This window comes from Equus przewalskii, chromosome X (assembly GCF_037783145.1).
Source record: "Equus przewalskii isolate Varuska chromosome X, EquPr2, whole genome shotgun sequence".
NCBI classification, from domain to species: domain Eukaryota; kingdom Metazoa; phylum Chordata; class Mammalia; order Perissodactyla; family Equidae; genus Equus; species Equus przewalskii.
Window position 1 is genome coordinate 16,656,837 of NC_091863.1, and position 24,126 is coordinate 16,680,962.

Sequence of the window (24,126 nt, forward strand, 5' to 3'; positions counted from 1 at the left end):
AGAGTCTCCAGGCCTTGGCAGTGTAATTTTTGGCAAGTCACTTACCCTCTCATTGCTTTGGTTTCCTCAGCTATAAACTGGAGGTAATATCATCTGCACTACATATCTCACTAGGTTGTTATGAAAATCAAATAAGTTAATAAAGGTGAAAGACTAAGCTATAAAGAGCTACAGAAATGTGAAGTGATTGTGTTGGGCATTAACACAGTCAATGTAATAGATTTGAAAAGCATAATCCATTATTCCTCCATTTGGTTGTCCCAGATTTCCATCCTACTCTTTTAAGCAAGTGCTGAGCTTTGAATTTTTTTTTCTTTTAGAAATTCTGACAAATTGCATGTTTATGCTGTATTCCTTCCAAGAAGACTGAGGTGGAATTAGTTAATCTCAAGTTACTATTGATCTCAACATCTTACCAGCATTTTCCTTCAAAAAAATCAACATTCTCTTCATCTAATTCACCTATTACTATAATCATTTATTGATATTTTTCCCCCTGCTTTTCTTGGTGTCTTATGAACGGTGAAACACATGATATACATAGCTGTTGGATTGCTGTATTGGCTTATATTTGGTATTAAATCTGAGAGTTATATGAGATCAAGAATATCAGTTAAATGCATGTTGTCAACTATTTAAAATTTTTAAATGCAGTAAGATACTGTAAACTATACTCTTGTCACTGATCATTCTCATTTATTTGTACTTTCATCTGATCATTTATTTATTCATTTGTTCTTTTAACAAACCTTTGCTTTGTGTCTGCTATGTTCCAGGTGTGGGGTTGAGTATTGAAAGAATTTTTGTTTGTTTGTTTGTTTTATGATAGTTTACAACCTTGTGAAATTTCAGTTGTACTTGAAAGAATTTTTTAATTAAACTAGCTTGCTGCCCCTAAGGAGTGCAGATAGAGGTTTATCTGTGTAAACAAGTAGTGAAATTTGTTTAGATGGACAAAGGAAAAAATGGTAAATGCTGCCAAATGAAATCAGAGAAGGAATCACAGAAATGGTGATTTTGAACTATATCTTGAAGAATTCGTAGGAACGTATCTTTCTATATTGTCTGGGGTCTATAAAAAAATAATGCATTGCTCATATTAATCACTCAGTAATATTTGTTAAATGGATGAGTGATCAAAGAAAGACTGATTCTGTGTGTAGTTTAGATACGAACCATATATTAATAGTTCATCATTTAATTCTTCTTTTGTCTTGAAATTATGTTACTATTTTTGGTACCCTCAGTCATTTCTCATTAGGAGATCTTGTGTTGAGTCTTAGCAAAGCTGCTCACTAAAGTGGGTAAGTTATTTTGCTTTGCGATGCCTTAGTCGCTTAGTTTTCTCCTAAGTAAAAAGAGAGATTCAGACAAAATGATCTCTAAGGTCTCTTTTGACACTGAAAGTCTATAATTTATATGACTTACTCCATTTCCTACTTATCTGTGCAAAAAGTTGCTTTAGTTTATTTGAACTTTATGTACCAACTATCATTTTCTTTTGTATTCTGACTAGAGCCATTCGCTTGATACTTTTCTTTCATACCCTCCTTTAAAAAGAATTGTGAACCAAGTAGGGCAGGGACTGACTCTATAGGTACAGCTCTCTTAAAGTAATGATTTACAAACTTTTCCGAATTGTTACATGGTACTTGTCTGATTGGGTAATATGCCCCCTTCCTAAAGGTGCTGTGAAATAAGTACATTTTTGACACAATTCTTAGGGTTGAGTTCACATCCTAGATGAACTATCCTCTTAATCGTACACTTGAGTTATTACTTCAATAACTGAAATTCCGTGGGGTATCATCTTATCTTCAATTCGAGCCTATGGCATATAATTTTATTGTGAATTTTAAGATTTGTTGAATTGAGGTTAATATTGTTTCAAGACTTCTTTGTTTGAAAAATAATTGGAAATTGGGAATGAATAAAAAATAAAGGAACTAGAAATCACTTTTAAAGTAAATCCTATTCCAGGGTCTCAAAAGTAGCATTTTACTTTGCTGATTCCATCACTGTATCATTCTTCTTTAGCTTTCAATAGATACTAATAAATACTATTACAGTATTTATAGTTGTGTTTGATAGATAAATTTAACACACATATAAATACACAATCTATTTTTTCAGAAAATGCATTTTCTTTATATTCAAAAGTCCATTCACATATTGTCATTAAAATGTCTAATAATGTGTATAATCAATAATCAGTTACTAGAGGAAAAATAAAGAATAGTATGTTAAATTTATTACCCATACCTACAATATTATAAAACTTTCTATCTTAAATCTCATTTTAGTTTCCTAAAAACTTCATAAAACTTGTCAAAATGAGCTTTTCGAAGTTGTTTTTTGCTTGTTTGTTTTTGTTTTCAATTTCTTATGGTAGTAAAGAAAAAAGTGATGAAATTGTTACAGCCTATAGAAATGTTAATGCTTTAGTTTATTTAGTGTGGTTTTGTTTGCCAGTGTATTACATTATACGAAGCATAAGAAATAGGATGCTCTTATAATTAGACATTTAGAGAGAGAGTGTTATATAATGTAATTTTGAACTAATGGCTGTCCAACTCTTAATTTGCTTTTCTCAGTTATTCAGAATTGATGGTATTAATGATGAAATAAATTAATGATTTGATCATCACTTGACAAAGCTTTGATGCTGACCATAAGCATGTACTTGAAAATATTTATTCGCTGAAGTTAATGTGAATTATTTGTATTAAATGGAAAGGATCAAAGTTAAAAAAGATAATGTTCTGAAATATGTTTTTGAATCAGTTGCCTGTAGAGCCTAATACAGTTGTCTGTATAAAGTTTGCAAAGGTTAATACCAATTTTCATTTTCTCTTAGTGCTCTGAGAAACATATTGGTCTTTTATAACATAAATATATATCGTTTTGCATTTCTGCTGTCATTAGTTATACAGAGAATACAAACAATATAGTAAATACTAGTAACCACTTTTGTTAGTTTAATTCCTTGAGGATTATAATTAAATTCTTGATCTAATTTAAAGTGGTGAACTTATTGTAGTGCTTTGAGAGAGAGGAAATGACTGATGAAACTTATGTTCTTTATCATTTCCTTTATGTTAACTTTAGTCACCTGCAGATCGGTGCAAGAAAATCCATGCTGGCGATGAAGTGATTCAAGTTAATCATCAGACTGTGGTATGTATAATTACCTTACGAGTCAGTGGGAGGAACTAATATAAAGATTTGCTAAAGCTTTAAAAGAATACCAATGAAATGAAATGCCTATTTGTGTACAAGATCATTGAATAGCCTTTTAAAAAATAACTGAATGACTCTTCTTCTTATTTGATGGAATGTAAGGCATGGTTTTAAAAGAACACGAAATATTGGTGGTGGCTGAGGTTAGATATGCATTTCTATATGGACAGGTACGGGATAACATTATACACCCCATGAACTGGGATGATAATTTAAGAATAGAAATTAAAGTGACAATATGTACAAATTGAACTTTTTCTTGATATAACTTTTACGTTTCATTTTACAAATTATTGAATTACCTGGTAGATATGTTTTGTAACAGCATGCATTCGTTCATCTACTTTAATATTGATTTGTTCATTAAAGTGTCTGGTAGATTGGTTTATTTTAAATGTTGATTTAAAAAAAATTGTAAGCTTTAATAGCTGAATTGGCTTTTCATTTCCCAAAAGAGGACTACAGTTTTAGTTCTAAAACTATTGGACTTAACTAAATAAGTTCATAAAGTTTTCATGCTCTGTGAATCTCACAAATCCCTTTCCAGGCTAAGAATGACAGCGGCATTCTGTGCCTATGGTAGATTTTCAAGGGCTATTTTTCATAATCTTGGATTTAGAAAATGAACATTGTATGATTTTCATTTTGGATTATTTTCTGTCTCAGTTGATTACTTTGTTCTCCTATCTCTACCAAAATAAAGTTTATTGCCTTAAAAAAATTGTGAAAATAATCTGATTATTAATATAATTATCCTCATTTGAAAAAAATAGTTTTTTTCTGGTAAATATTCTACTTATAGCTCACTAACTCTTCAGAGTGAGTAAATATTTCCTGTTGCACCTAAACTCAATTTGCTTTTGCATATTCTAGTCATAGAAGAAACTTTTGAAAAGAATGGCAATATTTTGGGGCTAAGACGACTCCTGTGAGGTCTGATCTTTCTCAGTGATTCTGCCTTAAAGCAGAAGCCATTTCAGTTTTGGCTCTGAATAAACTGAGAAGTATGTGATATTTTGGAGAGGTTCTGAACACTGATAATTACAAAGTCATGATGTTTCTTCAATAAGTTCATTAAGTGAATAAAAGTCAATGAAAGTTTAAAAAATTAAACACGTAGGTGTAAGATTAACACTAATTCAGAATGTTGGTAATCGACAAAACCTTTCCACACTATGACAATTTTGATGATGAGAAAGTTCTCATTACTCCAGACCATACAAAGTGCTTGTCCTGACTAAAGTTTCTTGTCCCCTAGGATGAGGATTTGGGCAGTGGGATAAAGCAGCTGCTTCAGTAGACAGGCAGCTTCTCCCTCTTCTAAAGTTCATGCTGCCTCCATTTCTTCAATGTCACCTTAACAAATAAGACATCTGTTGGATAGTTGGACCAATTTCCAGTTGGTCAATTCTAAGAGGACAGAAATCAGGCTCTAACGAAAAATGAAATGGGTTAAAGGATACTCTTGGTGGAGCAAAGATTCTGATGTTTATCACATCAATATGAAAGTCTGTAAAAGACTACAAGTGAACTAATAAAATCTGTATGGTTTGTTGATATTTCAATATTGTGAGAATGTGTAAATACATCTTTGCATCACAGGAATATTCTAAAATATTGAAAACTATACAGAATGATGGTTGGGGGAACTTGCTTCCAGTGTTTTGCTCTGAAGTTGATGTAAGGCTTTATGTGAGTCATGGTAACTGTTTAAGCATCAGTTTGCCTTTTTATAACAATAGCCATAGCCAACTCTTACTGAGTTCTTAGAGTGTGCCAAGCATCATGTTAAGTACTTGACATATTTTATGTCATTTACTCTTTACAGTAATTCTACAAAGAAGGTGCATGAGGAAATTGAGACTCAGAATGATTATTTAACTCACCCACAACTCAAAGCTCTGACTTCAAGGCCCAAACTCCCTCCCCAAACTAAAATTATAAAATTATCAAGCAAAAGGGGAAAAATTCTAACAATCATGCAAGTAAATCTCACGATTCAGTGAGAGATTAAGTGGGGCCAAGTGTGAGAGAAGGAGAAAGGGAGTATTTACATAACTGGGGTACTGAATCAGCTGAACTGGAATCAGAAATGGAGTTGAAATTTAACTTTACTGCCACTCCTAACTCTCTCCTTTCCTTCAGGTAAATAAGATATGTAAAACACCTATCACAATGCCAGGCACACATTAGGAGCTCAATAAAAATTAACTTTCCAACCTCCCTTCCTCCCTGTTACCTGCTACAGTAGTTGGGCCAGTTGGAGTCCAGTTTCTTGGCAGACTGCTATTATAATTTAGAAATTGATTTTGGATGATAATAGAAACATTCTCTGAAAATACATTGAATTCCATGAAAGTAGCCTTCCTTAATAATGTGATCAATTACCAGATTTTCTTCTTTGTGTTCGAGTGAGAGGCATATTTGTGCAAGAATGGTACATTTCATTAAATGCAGCTTACTTTGCCCTCTTTTCCTTGCTGTTGCTTGCATTGTGATCTCTACAGTGCTTTTAACTTCTTACTAGACGATATATACACGTGGTGAAATGGAAATTTTGTGGGTTTTGTTACTGTGAAAGGTCAGGTTTGGTAGGTAGATAAATTAGTTGAAACAAGTATAAATTATTTGTAGTCTGCAATTATCCCTTCTATCCCTATATTTATTAACAGGGATATAAGGGGTTGGTTATGATATAATAGTTACATTAAAATACAGCTTAATATATTTGAAATACATATTTAATGTTATTTTTTAATCCAGTAATTAATTTACCAGAACAGTGAGATATTGCCAATATTATTCTATACCAGTTTAGACTCATTAATGAAAAGAGTAATATTTAATCTTGTATTTTGAACGTTATTAGCCCAGTAAGTATTTTTTTATAGTTCTAAAATTTTATTCTGCTACATGTGGTAATGTACAATATAAAAGCCGATAACTTTTCTTATTTTAAAATACATAGAAAAGCAATTTGAAATTTTTCCCTAAGAGTCTGAGAAAGTTGAATGAATCACAAATGAATTCAAAAATGATTTTTTGAAATTGCTGGTATGGTATATCTTCAAGATGTCCAATTAGATGTGTGTATTTCTAGTTTGCTCTTTTTTAAAAAATATATTTTCTTATTTGAAATGAAACTGGAAGTTTTATGTCCTTTTTCATGTTGCTATATTCTTTATTATAAGTGGCTTTTAAGCTTTTCAAATCAACATACTTCTGTGGCTGAGAAACTGTGGCTACCAGGTAGGAAGAAGAAAAAATCATGAACATCCAAGCAAAGCAGACTGAGTCCTATTGCATGTCTTCCCCGCCAGTGAAGATCCAACTCTTCAAAGGCTGCTGGAATCTCCCAAGATTTTTTTCCACTTCATCTGCCACTACATCCCTCTCTCTGAGAGATACCTCGGCATAGTTTGAAACAGCAAGTCTGCCCTCATGATGCACTTTTAACACGTTTTTTTAGCTGATGAGACTATTTATAGTTATTAAATCTATTTGGGCATATTCCTAATGAATCTGTAAAATTTCATGTTTTTGGCATGTAAGTGTTCTAAAAATTCCATACTAAAAACAGATATTTTCTTCTTAGGAATATCATTTGATTGGCATATGTGAGTGGCATATGTGATGGTTGAATCCAGCATTTGGAAAAATTTCCTTTTATTTTATGTAAATAAAACATATTCACTATTATTTTTAAAAGTCTTCTGGGAGCCTGCTGACAGCATTCTTGCAAGAAATGGTTTAATAGATGTGGCTATAAAGGCTACTGAAATGGGACATACCCAGGTTTGGATAGTCAAGAAGAAGATAGACTGCAGTAAATAGTGAGGCTGTTGGACATTGGTTAGTGAGAGATGGAAGATGAGTATTGTAAGCTAGTGGTTTTTGTTACCCTCCAAATGGTAAACATTGTCGAACAAGACTTGCAGGTGATGGCAGAGGAGCAGGGGGAAGGGAACAAATTGAAGGACTATGCGTCATCTGGAAAGATCATTCTAACTTCATTTATATAATTCTCAAAGGTTTCTCCTATATTCTCTCTCATATTCTCACTCTAGTCTCATTTTTGATTCTGTCTTCACCCTCTTGTTCCTTTAGCCCCAGAACAAAAGGAGAATTTGTTCTAAGGGGAAGCTAATCGAATCAGAATGGATGGAGAGTGTGGTGACCCATTAAAGCCCAGCCTTTCCCTCCCTCTCACCCCACCACCCCATCCCTGGACTTCAGCAGGAAAGAGCAGCTCATTGAGTGGAATCAATACTATGATACTGGCTAACATCAGATGTGTTCTCTCTCTCTCTCTCTCTCTTTTTTAATTTACTAAATTGTTGTCTTTTTTAGATTTCACTTCTAATTCTATTTTTTTCTCCTTTCATTTACCATCCTCATATCTTCTCACTTGACTATTTTTCCTCCATTCTTCACCTCGTTCAGTTTTTTTCTTATTCTTGCCTATTTTCTTCTGTTCTCCTTTCTCAAGGGAGAAAGTATCTGATAATTCCTTATACCCAAAATATTGAGACCTCAAATAGCAGTATTTCTGGTGCACCCTATATCTTATTCCTGTAAACACATGTTGCTGGAGTACAGATTAAATATATTAGCATGGTTTTTAACATATTACTTAATAAATGGTTATGATAATATCATAAAATAACTGTTAGGATTCTAAGAAATTGGTATTCTAAAACAGAACACGTGAATTGTTCTGTTTTCAAAGGAAAAAAATGAAGAGACAGTTACTATTTTATCAGATTCTACCTTATAAAGTGGGTAGTTTATGAGATGATTGTTGATTTTTTTCTTTTATTTTACGTTGAACATTGTGGAGGCGATGAGAATGTGTGGAAACTGGTTTTGAAGTGCTGCGTATTGATATAAACTGTATTTTGCCTAGAGAAATCAATTCATTATTATCCAATATAATATTTCATGATTTTTCTGTTATCAAACTAAAATTTATTATCTTAAGTCTTATATAAAGGAGATAAGTTGTGTGATGCCTTAATAATGGTAACTTCCTATTAAATTTATTTTCTTTGCAGATTTCTGCATCTTGATTTGTTTCTTTCTTATTTACGCAGTTCTTACTAGCTTCACCAGGAAAAGAGTAATTACTTTAAAAATGGTTACTCTATTTTTATTACTGGAATATGTCTTACAGTGTCAACATACAGTTAATATCATCTAGTTATTTTACATGGAATTTAAAAAGGTTTCCTTATAAGTAACTATTTTGTATGTTTAAAATGTATCTATTGGCTGATGTTCTTACCTACTCTTGCTTATTAAGTGTGTGACTCATTTGCAAATCAGTATCAATAAATGCAGCCCTTTTCTTCCTTCAAAAAGGCAGAAGTCGGCCAGTCACAACTGCCTAATCCACTTGCTGTCTGTAGTAGGGCTGGGCTATTAGTGATAACGTTTAACTGCCTGATGAAGACAAAAAATTATTGCATGAAAGGGAAACACGTTAGAGCACCATAAAAATAGGAAATTCAAGAGATAATGATAATAATCTTAAATTCTTTTTAAGTTATTTAGCCCTAGGATTCAAATACAGGTTTCATCCACTAAATTAACATTCTGATCGGCATGGTGGCTAAAATTGTAGGTAATGTAGCCACTGATTACTTTAACATTTTCTCTCATCGTATTACTCTAATACTGGGCACTAAAGGATTTTTTAAATTGGGAGAAATGACAGAGAGAGGTCACGATGGCCCCATTTAGAGCTGACGTTGAGCTACCTTTTTTGTCTGAATTGTTAGATTTCTGATAAAATGATTTCTAAAGGTAACTTCTACATTGAAAGTATTTACAGCCATTATAGAAGTTCTTAAACTAAAATTTTTTATTAATAAAACTTTAGAATGCTGTTTATTTAGCTATATATATACATGTGTACACATGCTTTGGTTTTGTTTTGGTAAATATAGACATCCATTGCAATATTTGTTAGTATTTTCGAATAAGCCTATCTTTGTTAAATGTCTACCAATAAATGACGTTATAAAGATTATTCATAGCAAAGTCATAAATTTTTAAGCATGTTACTTTTTGAATACTAGAGTTTTGGTTATGTCCTAATTACTTTTTAAATTTGGATTCCTAAATTAAATTTAAGCATGATATTTTTCATAAGTATAGATGTTTTCTTTATTCTTTCTCAGAATTCTTATAAATGAGATTTTTAGATAACAGTGCTTTGTTTCATCCCTTAGCTTTGGTGACTAGGACTGTTCTTTGTATTTTAAAATGCAGATATTTACAGTGTCTTTGCAAGAAGAACATAAATACAGTATAGGAAGGAATGACTGAAATGTAATAATTTTCAAATGTATGGAAATACAAAATTGTTTTAAAGTTTAACCCATGTAAATATCTTTATAAAAATTTTAGCAAGAAACCTGTATTATTATGGTTATTTTAAAATATGTTACTGATTTTTGGGGGAATGAGGTTCCATGATATGATCAAAGATTCACCCCCATAGCCTTTGACTGTGATGTGATTGTCTTCCTCCTCCATCTCTCTCAGCAGAGGCTTTCAGACTCAATCAGTTCTATCCTTTGGAGAAATTAAAAGACACAATGAATGATGATGAAATAAAAATAAAATTGGCTTTGATTTGGTTTTATGTAGCATATACTATAGAATGTAAACCATGAAGCTCCAAAATAAACCTTTGGCCTGCAGAGACTGCAACATTACCGAATACCATATTGAAATGGAAGAAGGGAAGGAGAGCTATATGTTCAAGATGCTAAACTATTCCCACAGTTTTTTAATCAGCTTGCCACAGAAGCAGAGACATCAGTGATACAAAGGCTGCAGTTACTATAAGTGATTGGTAACAGGAGATAATGCAAGAAATAGGATATGGAACTGTATCACCTTTGGTGAAAACTATGAAGATGATTCATAAAACTTAAAGGAAAAAATTATGATTACTATTTTCTTCCTCCTCTGAGCTTCCTCATGAGCCAATCAATAAATTCTGATTTAGCCCTCAGAACTTCTTGGTTATGGAGAAAAAGACTCCAGGAAGGTGGTGTACATGCAGTACTTGTAGTACTTGAGTTGGCTTTCTCTCTTGGACTCCCTATCCACCTTTAGCAGTGGGAAATTATGTTCTCTGTGCTTTCTCTTTAATATAATACACACATTATATACATGACTATGTGAAATTCACATGAAAATATTAGGTATAAAACATGTAAATTGAAATTGTGAACAGCTCAGTATGGTCCAAGTTTTACAGTAAAATTAAGCCACATAAAAAACAAATGCCTTAAAAAAACAAGTGCTTTGATGTAGTCTTATTTCATTGGATAAGTGCCTTTTAAAGTTAAGGAGGATGTGAGATGAAGAGTGGCTCAATGAAAAAGATGTAGCCTTGTGGAGTTTTTCCCCTAATAAAAATAAAACTTTTAATTCTCATATTTCTTCTTTTTAAATGCTTGTTCCTTTTATCTTCTCCCAAGATTGTGTCTTCTCAACATGTTTGTAAAAATATCAATACTGAGGTTTTATTTAAAATAGCTACACCTTGGGACATTTCTAAATACTCTGAATTACCTATTTAAATTGTTCCATGCTGGAATTTAAGATCACTCACTTTTTTTGCATTTAGTTGCTTAACCAAGTGCATACCTTTAAGCTTATATTCCTTTATATTTGAACCATGGGTAATTCTATTTCTAGTCAGTAAATTAATGAATCTACTGTGGAAGAGCAAAATTAGGATATCTCCAAATATACTATAGTATAATATTGTAAGACTTTCTCATTAGTATTTTGTGGAAAAATAAATTTAGGTGAAGGTGAAGTTTGTAGATCGGTACTCAAGATTTAGTAGTTTTAGGATCTTTGAAAGATACTGTATATCAAAATTCATTACTTGTAAAATGTTTATAATTGTATGACATTTCCTCCACACAGCTTGTTTTACTAAAGAAAGAGGCAGTCATGGGTGTAAAATATTGCATTTCTCAAGATATTTCAGTAACTTTTTAGTAATGCAAAGGAACAGAACATTATAAAGAAATTTGGCAGAGACATGGTCATTAGTTGCAGCATGATGGGTTGTGTATTGAGTTAAGTCTCATATAGCATGACTCATATCATCAGACATTCATATAGGCATATCTCAAGTCTCTGAAATTTCCTTTATGAAGAGGTATCCTTTATATGTTACAACCTGTAGAGTAAGAGCGTGTGTATACACAGGAGCATGTGTAAATGTTAATGAATCTGTTGCTTTGTCTTGTGAAGGATAATAACTTTGAAAATATTTTTAGAAATGTCCTGTCTTCCTGCCTGTAGGTATAGAGATGCTCTCTCGTAACTCCGTATACAGCTGTGGCAAAGGTAAAGAAGGTCTGGGTTGATAGGCTTAAGTTCTTACCTTTATGCTTATTTGTAACTTAGGCTACTTGGGACCATAGAGCAGAAATTCTTTTCATATGTTGGTCAAATAATTTACCAGTTGTTGTTTGGAAATCAGATAAGCTAGGGCAAGTCCTAAAGAGGTCAGAGACAACTTCTTCCATCTATGTACCAAGAGCAAAGGAAACTTCTCATCTCTTCAGCACCACCCCCAAAGCCTCTTATGCACTAAATCTGGTCAACCCATTGTCCAAGGACCTGCCCATTTATGTTGCCCTTCACCAGCAACCCCTGGTGTCTGCTTCAGCCTGATCAAAGCAATTACAAGCCCCTTCCACAAGAAAGCAGAACCTCTGGCTTTTAACACTTGGGAAATTTTCATCCTGTTTGTGTTGTATATAAAATACATTTCAATGTACAAATTGGGGATTACATATAAAAAGTAAGTGGTATGACTTGCCATTGCTTGGAGACACTGACTTTTGCCTCCTTGGACATTCAGGAAGATAATGTTAGTGGTTCAGCATATGTGAAAAACATATCATTAGCTAATAATAAGATTTATTTTGTATAAGATGCATACGGTGGTTTTTAAAAGGTTCGTTCCAGCCCATGAGCTTAATGTGAATGAAATATTTTTTTAAAATATTGAAAAAGAAAAACTTGGACTCTTTGCAACCACTACAAAATAGTTTTCTGGAAAATCCTTCTTGACAGTGTTTATATAATGTGTATGATAAAACAAAACTTTTCTGTGACAAATAAGAAGTATATCCACTGTTATATTCCTAGTCATAATCACATCACTAAGACTTTAGGTCTGGCGTACCCAAGATATAAATACTATTTTTTTTCAAATGTTCATTTATAAGAAAGTTTACTTGGTAATTTGCAGTAAAGAATGTCTTACAGCTTTACTATCGAGTATATTACATTTAGAGAAAAATTTAATACTACATCATGGTTTTACATACAAAACTAAACTCCCTTTGGAGTTTCAAGGCACATTATTGTCTCTGAAACATTTATATTCTCGTCACCGTATCATCTTGTTAGTTAAGTTATTAACAAATACTGATTGTCTACCATTTTATAAGGCACCTTATTGATTGCAGATATATCCAGACAAATGAGACTCAGTTTTTCTTCTCAAAAAAAACCCCTCAAAATTCAGTTTTATGAGGATAGGTGGAGAAGAGGGGAGTGAGTAAAAATATATAACTATAATAGGCAGTGCATGGAAAATGCCACGAGAAAGTGTGCCATGATATTCACATGAGGAAAATAAGATTGTAGCTGTAATAGGCTTTATGATGGATGTTGTATTTAGTATGAGTCATTATGGATAGGTAAGATTGTATAGGTGGGAGAAAAATTACAAGCTGAAGGAAGAGTGTATTTGCAAAGACATGGCCGAGGAGAAAAGCACAGTGTTTGAGAACATATACTTACTCCATCACTTCTTCCACCCATGCTGAACTACTGAAAGTTGCTCAAACTAGTGATGCTTTGTCTCACAGCTTTCTTGGCTTCCTCAACTTTCACATCCCCTTCACCTGTCCAACTCATAAGAAATTCAGCTTAAACTAATAGGAAGCCTTCTCTGAACCCTCAAGAATGGGTTAGATGACCCTTTTGGGGGCTCCCGTTGCACCTCTATTCACCCTATTGAAGTACTTCTCGTTATTGTAAATGTTTATTCACCTGCTCATCTCTCCTCCTCATGCTCTTTAATGAGGCACAGACTGCTTCATTCACCACTGTATCCATGCCACATGAAAGGCACATGGTAAATACTGATTTTCTAAGTTGTAATATCTAGTCTTAAAAACAAATACCTAAAATATTCTAGATAGAGGTGAATCACTGCCTTTAAGAACCTTGTCGTCTAGTACAGTGGTTCTCAAACTGTGGTTCCCAGACTAGTAGCATCAGCATCACTTGGGAACTTGGGGGGAAAATGCAAATTCTAGGGCACCACCTCAGACCTGCTAGATCAAAAATAGGGTTAAAACACAGCGATCTGTTTTAACGAGGCTTCCAGGTGATTGTAACATGATAAAGTTTGGGAGCCACAATAAAAGAGAAACAATAGGAGGCAGCTATGGCCATATTGATGAAGGTCCTATTTAAGGAATTGATTCTTTGGTTGAGCCTTTGGAGAACTTTTCAAAGGTTTTGATGGGAAGAACATTTACCCTGTAGCAATACTTTGAAGCTGCAAAAGACTAGAAGCAGAAAGGCCAGTTAGGACTCTTAAGTCTAGCAATCAGGTACCCAAGCCAGAACTAAGGCAGTAAGAAGAGGCATTAGTTGCTAGGATCTATTCTTTAGGACATGGATTAAAAAGGGGGAAGAACAGTCAGGTGACTCCATACTGCATAACTTGAGAGGATAACGGGGAACTTTTTGTTGTTGCTGTTGAATGAGAGCGGGGAGGTAATGAGTTTGATTTTTAAAGTGTTGCATTCATTTGAACTACCAATGGGATATTTAGGGGAGGATGGTTGCTCTCATAGTACCTTGTGCTTTAGAAGCAGACTTGAATGTGAATTCTGGCTTTGCCACTTACTGTATTTGTAATCTTGGCCAAGAAAACTTAATCTCTTTTTGCTTCTGTTTCTTCACATAGAAAATGGGTTTAATAGTTTACCTCATAGGACTATTGTAAGAATGAAAATATATGTAAAAGGAATGTAATATAGTTTGGAAGAACCTAGCATAGTGAATTACTAGTGCTTGATAATTCAGTAGCTATTAGTATGGATGAGGATGAACTAAGTATTGTAAATATGTCACTAGAGTTCTTGGTAGGAAGCAGGGATGGTTAGAAAGATTTGAGAGTGATGTGCAGAAAATTATTAGTGAAGCTCTGGGAAGAGAAGAGGTTATTATAAGAAGACAGCTTGAAATGTTAGAAACGGGTCTGACACTTAGCCTAAAGGAGACACCTACATTTATTGGTTGTCAGGAGGAAGAAAAGGTGGAAGACAAGTAATCCAAGATGTATCAGGACCACATTCCTTTATTCAAGCTAATCTGTTGTCATATGATCTATTTGCATTTTCCTACCCATTCTGTGTATTAAAGTTGTAATGTATTGTGACTTTGGAAATCTAATCATTTAGCCTGTACAAGAATATTTAAACATCTCTTGGTATTGAGTTCACTATTTCACAAGTCAGCCAATTCTTTTTTGGATGTCTTTGATTGTTAGAGTGTTTTTCTTTGTATGTATCCTTAACCCATTATCTCTTAAAATTTTTTACCTTATTTAATTCCTTCCCATATTAGTGGATTAAACTCTTACATTAGTGGCCAGTAGGATCCCCTCTTCCTTCTTTCAAAACTCCCTGTATCTCCTAGTATATAGACTTTTATTGCAGCCAATGTAAAGAATATTTTGCTATCATTCTTCATACTATTATATCCTCACCTGGTTTCTAATTCAGGTCTGTCACACTTAATATTTTAAAACTCTAGCAAGAAACTTAAATGATAAAATGGAAAACTAATCTTGAAAAATGATGAACCTGCCTTAATATATTTTACCTGTTTTGACATGTGTGTACCATTGCATTTAGTTCATAGCACGGGGGCTTCCAAATTTCCTGAAGTTGTAACACACATACTTAACCTCATTTTATCATAGCGTCTACTTGTTTCCCCCTATAATCTGTCAACCATGAGTATCTCAATAAACAGAAATAAATTAATTTCAAGAATCCACTACACTGCATTATATGGCTGAAGATACGTTAGGGTATCTTAGAACCAGAGCTGGGAATCATTTTTCCTGGAGCTCTAGGATCATGTCGTAATTGCCCTTGAATAGAATATAGTAGAACCCAATAAATAGGGACAACTTTTAAGAAGTATATGTTGTAGAGAAGACAGAAACTAATGAAGAAATGATCCAAATTAGGGAGTTTGAGAAAGGACTCAGTAAAAAAGGACTATTTGAATGAGAAGCATAATGTCTAGTTGCTATTTATGTGTATACAAGTACTGGGATGGGACTAATATAGCTAAAATCTACCTATGTTATTGAGAAAAATGTTACGAATAGGCTGTGAATTACTCAGCCAGCTTTGTTCCCATTCAATGATTTCTACATGAACCTGACTTAAGTGAGGTATCTGCTGAAATCATTCGTTGAATCAAAAATCAACAGATAATGTAGTTCTTGACTTATTGAGCACAGCTGAGTAATAAATTTGTTTTTCTTTTGCTAATCATCTAACAGTGTAATGCACAGAGCAGATATGATTTCCCCATCACTACCTTTTACTGTTTTAAATAGAGTTGTCTTTCTGGTTCTGTACTTTATGTAGAAATTTTCCATCCATAACAAACAGTCCTAATTAGGAAATTCATAAACTTCATGATTTTCTAACTGGAATTTCACTATTCACGGACTAGGTCCATTTATTTTGTTGATATTGTTTATAAGAATAATTTAGGCTTCTTGCCAAAAGTTCGAGAAATAAAAGTATAAAGAAGAAAATATATATTGTAGTCTTCACTCCCCTTTAATGTAACCACTGTGAATGGTGTTGTATATCTTCCTATATTTTATATATTTATGAATTTTTTTACGAAAGTGGATTGAATTGCATTTGCTATTTTGAAACTTATTACCACACAACAATTTTTGTATCCTTTACTAATGGATATTTACATAATGTACAATTTTTGATTAGTTTAAACAGTACTACGTCATACATGTTACACATTTATCTCTATACTTTTATCCAGTCAATTCGTTATGGTAGTGGAAGTAGAATTTGAGAGCCAAAGAAATATAGATCTTGATGCATATTTGTTTACTTTTGTTTAAAATATTGTTAATGTTAAGTCAGTGAGTGGGAAGGCTGATTAAAAAGTAGTAAAATTATATAATTTTCTTCCATTAAATAGCATTCAGCTATAAAATTAAAATCCAACCAAATTAATACTTTCTCATCAAAAAACAATTGCATTTTCTCATGGAAAAACAATTTTATTTTTTGAAATTGTGTGTTCGAAAAGAGCATAGAGGAAGTGTGAAAGAATAGGATGAATCAAATTGCACTGAACATTACACAGGAAAACATCATCTAGCCTTAAAATGTTTCAACTAGCCACAATGATCACATCATGGAATAAAATGTAAAGAAATTGGTGGATAGAAATCAATGTGTAATTCATTTTCAAGGATAGATGTGCTGAAAGAAAGATAGGGCTGTCATTAACTTCTTTAGCATAGTTAGCAACTATTTGAATAAATAAAATTAATAGTAAAATGTAGTTATGGTTAATAAGTTTTCATAAACTCTGTATAAACAGTACATTTTCTCCCTCCAAACCTGGAATTCAAAAATCTGCTTGCATATTTTTTTGGCAAGCAAAATGAACACTTGGATTTGAACTCATTTTGCTTTGACTCTTGACTTAAAGAAATGGCTTTAGGGACACTACTTAGCTATCAGAGGAATCAGAATCAATGTAATGTACCTTTGAGCACTTAATAGTCCCCACTTAAATATAACGGGAGACATTTGACCAGTTGCATTATTGTACTTGATCCACACTAAGGTGATTTTTTTTTTTTAGCTGGCAGCCTCTTATTCGAGTTAGGCAGGTGTCATAATGATCATTTTGGTTCATACCTGGGACCTCTAAGGTTTTAAGCATTATAATGTCTTGCTGCTTTTTTGTCCTCTTTCTCTTCACCATCACTCAGTTCAGCTATAGTAGAGGTTATAATTTAAATGAATGCTCACTCATTATATAAACCAAAGTCTCCCATTATCCTACAGTGGCTGCAGTCCAGCATAACTCTTCATCCTAGTCTTTGGGAATCTGTGCTTCTTTTGGTGGAAGTGCTCATTCTTTCCAGCTTGAGCATTATCTTCCAGGCAAAGACATGATGAATAACAAAGGCATCCATTCCCTTTCACTTGGGTGCCTAGGAAGAAACTAGATTGCTGTTGAGACCATTTGCTAAATCCTGCTTGCAATCCAAGATGAATTTTGACCCAATGTATTTATATAACAGATCTTGGAAAATTCTAATCCATTAGAATTGGGATAAAAGGTTCTTCTCTCTTTTCAATATAAAATGTATTTTTTTAAACCTTGGAGTAATAGATATTTTTAACGTGTTTCTTTAAAGCATAGTTCTAGGATTTCAGTTGCCTGATAACTACATAGCTAGTCCATCTTAAAAGCAAAATAAGAAAAATTATTCTATGTTTAAAATTTTAAAAGGATGAGAGAAGTAGTTTAACATGGATAACAGTTGAACCAAGTTTCAGGACATTTATCAAGTACTTTGGTTTAATTATACAATATGTTTTGAGGTGATATTCAAATAAAATGGCTTCATTAAATTTAGCACATTATATTTTAAATTTATAGGGTCATTTGGAACACATTTCCAGTAGCTGCTGCATTGGAGTAGTATTACCTTGTCATTTTTCGTTCTATCTTTATAGCATGGTAAAAGGTTTATTTTATTGATGCTGTCTTCTGTGCATCAGAATGTTGCCTTGGTGTGTCCATACCAGCTATTGGTAGTATAATGTCAGTCTAATTTAGAGACACTTGTACCACATATCTCTAAAAGATGGTGATGAGAAAGCACGTAGTGTAGTTTGTAAGCTCAGGACATTGCCAAATCCTTGTTTTCAGGCATGCGGATTTTTAAAATGTGTTTGTGAACAGAGCTTGGATCTAGACCTTGCACAGCATTGATAATGACATAATTTCTTTAAGTTCTAAATTACTCCATTGGTAGGATACCGCTTTAGTCTCTGCTTTGACGTGGTAAATGTCCATTATGTTATCTCATGATGATATGGACTCTAATGCAATAATATGGTTAATCAAAGATAAAATTTCTTTCTTGAGTATATATCTCCTGAAAATTGATAGGATGATACACCAATGATGTGATTTTCTTTCTTTCTTTTTTTTTTTAACTAATCTTATTAAAGGGGGAGAACATTAAATCTTTGAATACTGTACCTCAATTTTATTGTAATGATTTTGCTGGTTACCAGGTGGGGTGGCAGTTGAAAAATTTGGTGAATGCACTACGAGAGGACCCGAGTGGTGTTATCTTAACTTTGAAAAAGCGACCTCAGAGCATGCTTACCTCAGCACCAGCTTTACTGAAAAATATGAGATGGAAGCCCCTTGCTCTGCAGGTAATGAAGCTTAATCATAAGTCATACACCATCATTTTAGCCATAGATTATCTCAGTAATGCTTCTTTATTGTGCCTCATCTCAGCAGCATATGGATTAATCTTGTATGCTTTTGAAAATTTGTTTGTGAAATGATCTCTTCACAGCTTATCCTAATAGGCTTAATTGTGATGAAATCTGAAAGTTACTATAACTAAAATCCAAATGATAAAGAACTCTGCCTTATTTTCTAAACATTTAAAGCATAATTCCAAAAAACCACAAGCTATTTCAAGCCAAAATACGGACAGAAATGAAAATGAGAGGTTTATTTTGTGATATAATCTTCTATTTGAAAGTTATACTTGCATACACTTCTTGCAGAAACTAGATGATAGTTTATAGAATTCTTTTAAATCAGATCATAAGATAGTAATAGTTATTTATAAACAGCAGGTTAAGGAAGTTTTAGATAATAATTAAAATGTCCTTACTACATTTCTCCAGACTGATCATTTGTCTCTGTTCTACTCTGTAGGGTAGCAAAAATAGGGAAATTGTTGCATTAGAATTTCTGCATTTTTCTTCATCGTGAAACATCACTCTAAAAGATTACTCTGGCTGTTGATAAATTACGTTCATTAAGAAGCACAGTTATCTAGGAGGTTATAAAAATATGATTCTGATTGATGAAAGATAAGGAAGTGATATGTTTTCTTCCATTTCAGTCAGGATATAATCTATAAACACATAGAAGAAATTTTTGTCCTTCACAAAACCTGCATTTTTAAAATAGGACACTATTACCTTTCTTAGAAGTCTAATTTTTAAAATTTTAAATTACCCATTGACACAGAACATTGTCCATTGTTCAGATTAAAAAGAAAAGCAATATATGAAAATACCATTGTTAGCACTATGTAAATTGTTAATAAATTTTATATTAATATGTTATACCGTTCTTAGATTTTTTTTCCATAAAACCCTAAATACTCCATTACACATTGAAGGGTCTTATAGATTATAATGATTTCTCCTTGTTTAAACTTTACTACTTATTGGCCTCAAAGTTGCATTATACTGAAATAACATAAAAACATATAAAGTGTTCTAACATTAAGGTCTTTAAATTTTTAATGTGAATCTGTTTTTCAAATGAATATACGTAAAACTATATTACTATGTTCAAATACATTTGACTTGCAGTATGTTTATTATCAAAGATTGTTGGTGATCATTAAAGTTCAGGGTTCAGTATTTGCTTCATTAAGTCGTAGGTTAGCCGATCAGACTTTCCCATCACATCATTTTATTTTCTTGCTGCATTATAAGTTGCTTTGTTGTTCCACTCTGTAGTTTCCTATTGACACGCCATCCCCAAACATCCTTCTTCAAATTGGAGAGGTGGGAACTCAAGAGGAGGCCCACACTTTCAGTCATTAGGTTTTCTTGTCTATATATGTATAGTTAAATTTAACAACTTCTCTCTAGTCCCTTCTATTTCATGTTGAACACCAAAAGAAACTAGTTTCTTGTTGATTCATAAACTCTAAGGGAATATCTCTAAAAACTAAATTGATAATTTGGTCCCTTTTTAGATTCTTTTCCACAAGCACAAACTAGAGAATTAAGGTAATGACAGTATCCAGTTAAGAACCGCTTTTATATAAAATGCTGAAATAATTGAAAGAGCAACATTTCTTCTTTGCTACACATACATTTGGTGTATCTGTTCAAAGCCAGAGAATAAAGACTTTAATTTTTAAAATTATCTCACATCATTCTTTAGTTATAATATAATTATAGTAGATTTTTAGGGCACCATTTCTAGGTGCATTCGTAAATGCCAAGAAATGTGCCTCGTCGGATCATTAATTATATTTATTCCTCATTGTGTATTCAGTTACTCTGAGTATATTTGTTAATTTACCTTTTCAGAATGCTGAAATCAGAAAAAAGAAAATCAGCATTACATAAGTGCTCATTTTTTGTGTTATTTCAACTGAATTTAGTTCACCTAAAATGTATTGTCCAAGCTCGACCCCTTATAGATAAACAGTACTATTGAGGGGGAAAAACCTGCTTTCACCTTCTTCAAAAATTGTTTCAATGGTTGACTTTTTACCCAGTAGGAGGAAGAGTATTAGTTTTCATTAAATACTTCCTAGTGGTGGTAGAACAAGGAGTAAGGGCAGTGGATGAGTGCTGTAACATACCACACCACCACCACCAAATCTCCCTGGGGTCTATTTTGCAGACCTGAAATTGTACCCTTACAGTGTTCTTCCTTGATCTTAAAGCTTTGGCCTGTGCTAAAATGCAGAGACACCAGAAGCCTAATGGAAACTGGTCAGAAATTTTATAGAACGTATATTTTGATACAGCCAAAGATGAACAAAACCTGAGGGTACTAGGGTCTGGAGATTGAAGGTAGACTGCCTCAAGAGGGGGTAAAGTCAACAAAATAGTGGAATGAGATCTTGCAGGGAGTTTTGGATTCCTTTGTGACTTTGCCTGAGGCCACATGTTTTTCATAGTGGCTAGGAAAGGACCTCAGATGTGAAGCACTAAGTGCTTAATGTAGCAACAATCCTCTGTGCAGAACACAAGTACCATTCTTATTGTATTCTTCCTTCTGGTATGTGTACAAATACTTTGGAGCTAAAATGCCCATTAACTCACCTAAATATAAATCTTCAGTGTTCAAATCTGAAGAATTGGACATTAGATTATTCTTTTTTCATAAGGTATACCAGTAGTCTACTAAGAATTATTTAAAATAGAGGTCACTAAAAGAAACAGAGTGGCATTTATTTAACTCAATGAGTCTATTTCATCTTTTTCTTCCTCTATACCAGGCTTAATTTACCTAGTAGTATTTTCAGATAAAATATGGCAAAGTTTGGGTAGTATGGAGGTAGGCACTAATACATGCATCTTAAAAGAAGAGCAACTTTATTCTAACGTAAGGAATAATTATTTTTTAAACTAATAAGTAATTAATTTATACCTACACAAATAAAACAAAGCCTAAGATAGAAGATTGTTAAGGAATACCACATTTTAATTGAAGTAGAAGTTTTCTTTCTAAAATATTTTAAAAGAATCGTAACTTCTCTTATTAACGGCAATGATGAATTTTGATTTGGATTTTCTTTTGAAAATCGTTCATGGAATTATAGCCAAATAAACAAAAGCATACAATTCAATTTCATGCTCACAGAGCAATTTCATTAGTACATTTCATGAAATTTGGCACCTCTTCTGTTAAATTCCTGGTTTCTTAAACACTTTGCAATAGAACTGAAAGACTTTAGCCAAATGCTATAAGCAGATTTAATCTGGATTTGAATTCTGTTGTCATCTGCACCCATTTATAAATAGTAGAGGTGTTTTACCTGAGATAGAATTTTTATTCTAAGAAAGCAAACCAGAGATTCCCTGCTTTCTGAGAGCTGTTTTTAAAAACATGTCCTTAGTAGTACCCTCTACTAATGTCCTGGATTTTGGTAAGCATGGTGATTACTTATGGTCAAGTTCTTCCAATTCAATGAAAAAAATCTCAGAGAACTATGGATAAACCTCAAGGTATATTTTTTGATGTTTGTGGCTTTAAATTAGTGTGCGTAGGTCACAAGCATGCATGGGTGATGTCATTTCTTCTTACAAGAGATGTATGGGAGAAGTAGCTGGACACCGACAAGAATGTTGATTGAAAACATCACTGGGAATCAACAGTTTAACATTTAACATTCAACATTTAAGAGCCCAGCTTTTTTTGGTGAGAATGCATCTCAGAAATGGTCACTAAAATCAGTGCTGGAATTCAACATACTGATATAGTTTTCATTAAGCACATTTTTATATAAAATATCATCAAGCTGTATCATTAGAATTATGTTCCTAAATTGTATTCTGATCTATTAATCTCTTATATCGATGTGATGGTTTCCTGTGTGGTTTTGTGCTTTTCATTTTAAATTTTATTGCTTAGCATTACCTTGATGTCATTTTTACAAGATGTTTAAATCACTTTGAACAGAAAAAGAAATGGAAAGCATATAGTCATAACAGTCGATTTTTGTCTCAACTGGCATAACAACTGAAGAACACTAATTGATTATGTTACATTTCAATATGTAGAGATAAGAATAGTTGAAGTCATTCTGTAAAAATAAAAAAATATAAGCAATAATAAAATTTATTTCAATATCCAGGTTATGGATGACTGAAAAAAAATTAGTAATAGTTTATGTTTCTGAGAGTTTTGTTTTAAAAGCATGTTTTGAAGAAGATAGCTAATATTAAGTATGACACTAGAGAAGAAAATAAGTTTTAACAAAAAATGTAATTGTCCTGAGTGGGAGGCAGAAAACAGTTATGTTTTACATGCTCAAATTAGTAAATGGCTACAAGCAGTTGTCACATCAAATTTTTATTTACCAATATTTAAGCAAATTAATTAAAGGATCTAAATCGCATTTGCATTTTTCAGCCAAATTCTTTCAAAATGTTAACACTGACTACAAATAATCACCTAAAATGCAAAAATTATTTTTTAGTTTCTTTAGATTCCATTCTTTCTTTAGTTAATATCCTAAAAATGTTTACTGTAAATTGAAAAAATTGCAAGTCCAGTTTTATGATTGCAGTATTAACTGCCAATAAGACTGGACAGCACAAGAATAAATATACTAGTGGTAGTCTTAGTGCAATGTGCAAAACTTGACGATTCAATGGAAAAAGCCATTTTGTAGTGTGACTCTAACGTCTCTCTAAAGTCTGTATTGCATGTTTTTAACTACATACATATTTTTATGCACATATATCTGTATTTTTTTAACGTATACAGATGTGGTTTCTTGATAAAATCCATGGTTGGAAAAAATGTTTTCTTGGTAGTCTGATAGGAAAGGGAAGATATACATGCTTATAAAAGAAGACTCAAACTTTTTGTATTTATAAATTTGGATTCTAGAAAAAGCTGTGAAGAAACAGAGAAGTGGAAGAATTTTGAATACATGTGTTTCCCTTGCTTAGGCTCTTTTCAAATAATTTACTACTTAAGAAAAGCTTACCCAGGAAAAAGTATGCCCAGTAATTTTCCAAATTAAATCTAGCATTCTTTATATGGTTGAGAAACTTAGAAGGTTTTATGCCAAGTCTTCCCTCCCAAAATCCAGAATACGTTTTCTCTGGAGCATTTATTTAGATGATTAAGAAGAGAATTGCTTACATAAAACAATATTTTGGTACTTGTGTTGGGAATTATAATAAAAATGTGTTTGAACTGAATAAGGACTTGTGTGAATGT

At 32.7% G+C, this 24,126-nt stretch overlaps 1 protein-coding gene across 10 annotated transcripts in view; it reads left to right on the forward strand.

The window, feature by feature from the left end:
• Nucleotides 1-24,126, forward strand: part of CNKSR2 (connector enhancer of kinase suppressor of Ras 2) — a 257,543-nt gene that overhangs the window by 118,063 nt on the left and 115,354 nt on the right. For 5 of the 10 annotated variants that reach the window (XM_070603408.1, XM_070603409.1, XM_070603412.1 and 2 more), the window contains exons 8-9: nucleotides 3,109-3,177; nucleotides 18,687-18,833. In XM_070603408.1, the coding sequence (XP_070459509.1) occupies nucleotides 3,109-3,177; nucleotides 18,687-18,833 (216 nt within the window). The remainder of the gene's footprint in view (nucleotides 1-3,108; nucleotides 3,178-18,686; nucleotides 18,834-24,126) is intronic. The other 5 variants (XM_070603410.1, XM_070603414.1, XM_070603417.1 and 2 more) reach the window with 1 other exon arrangement.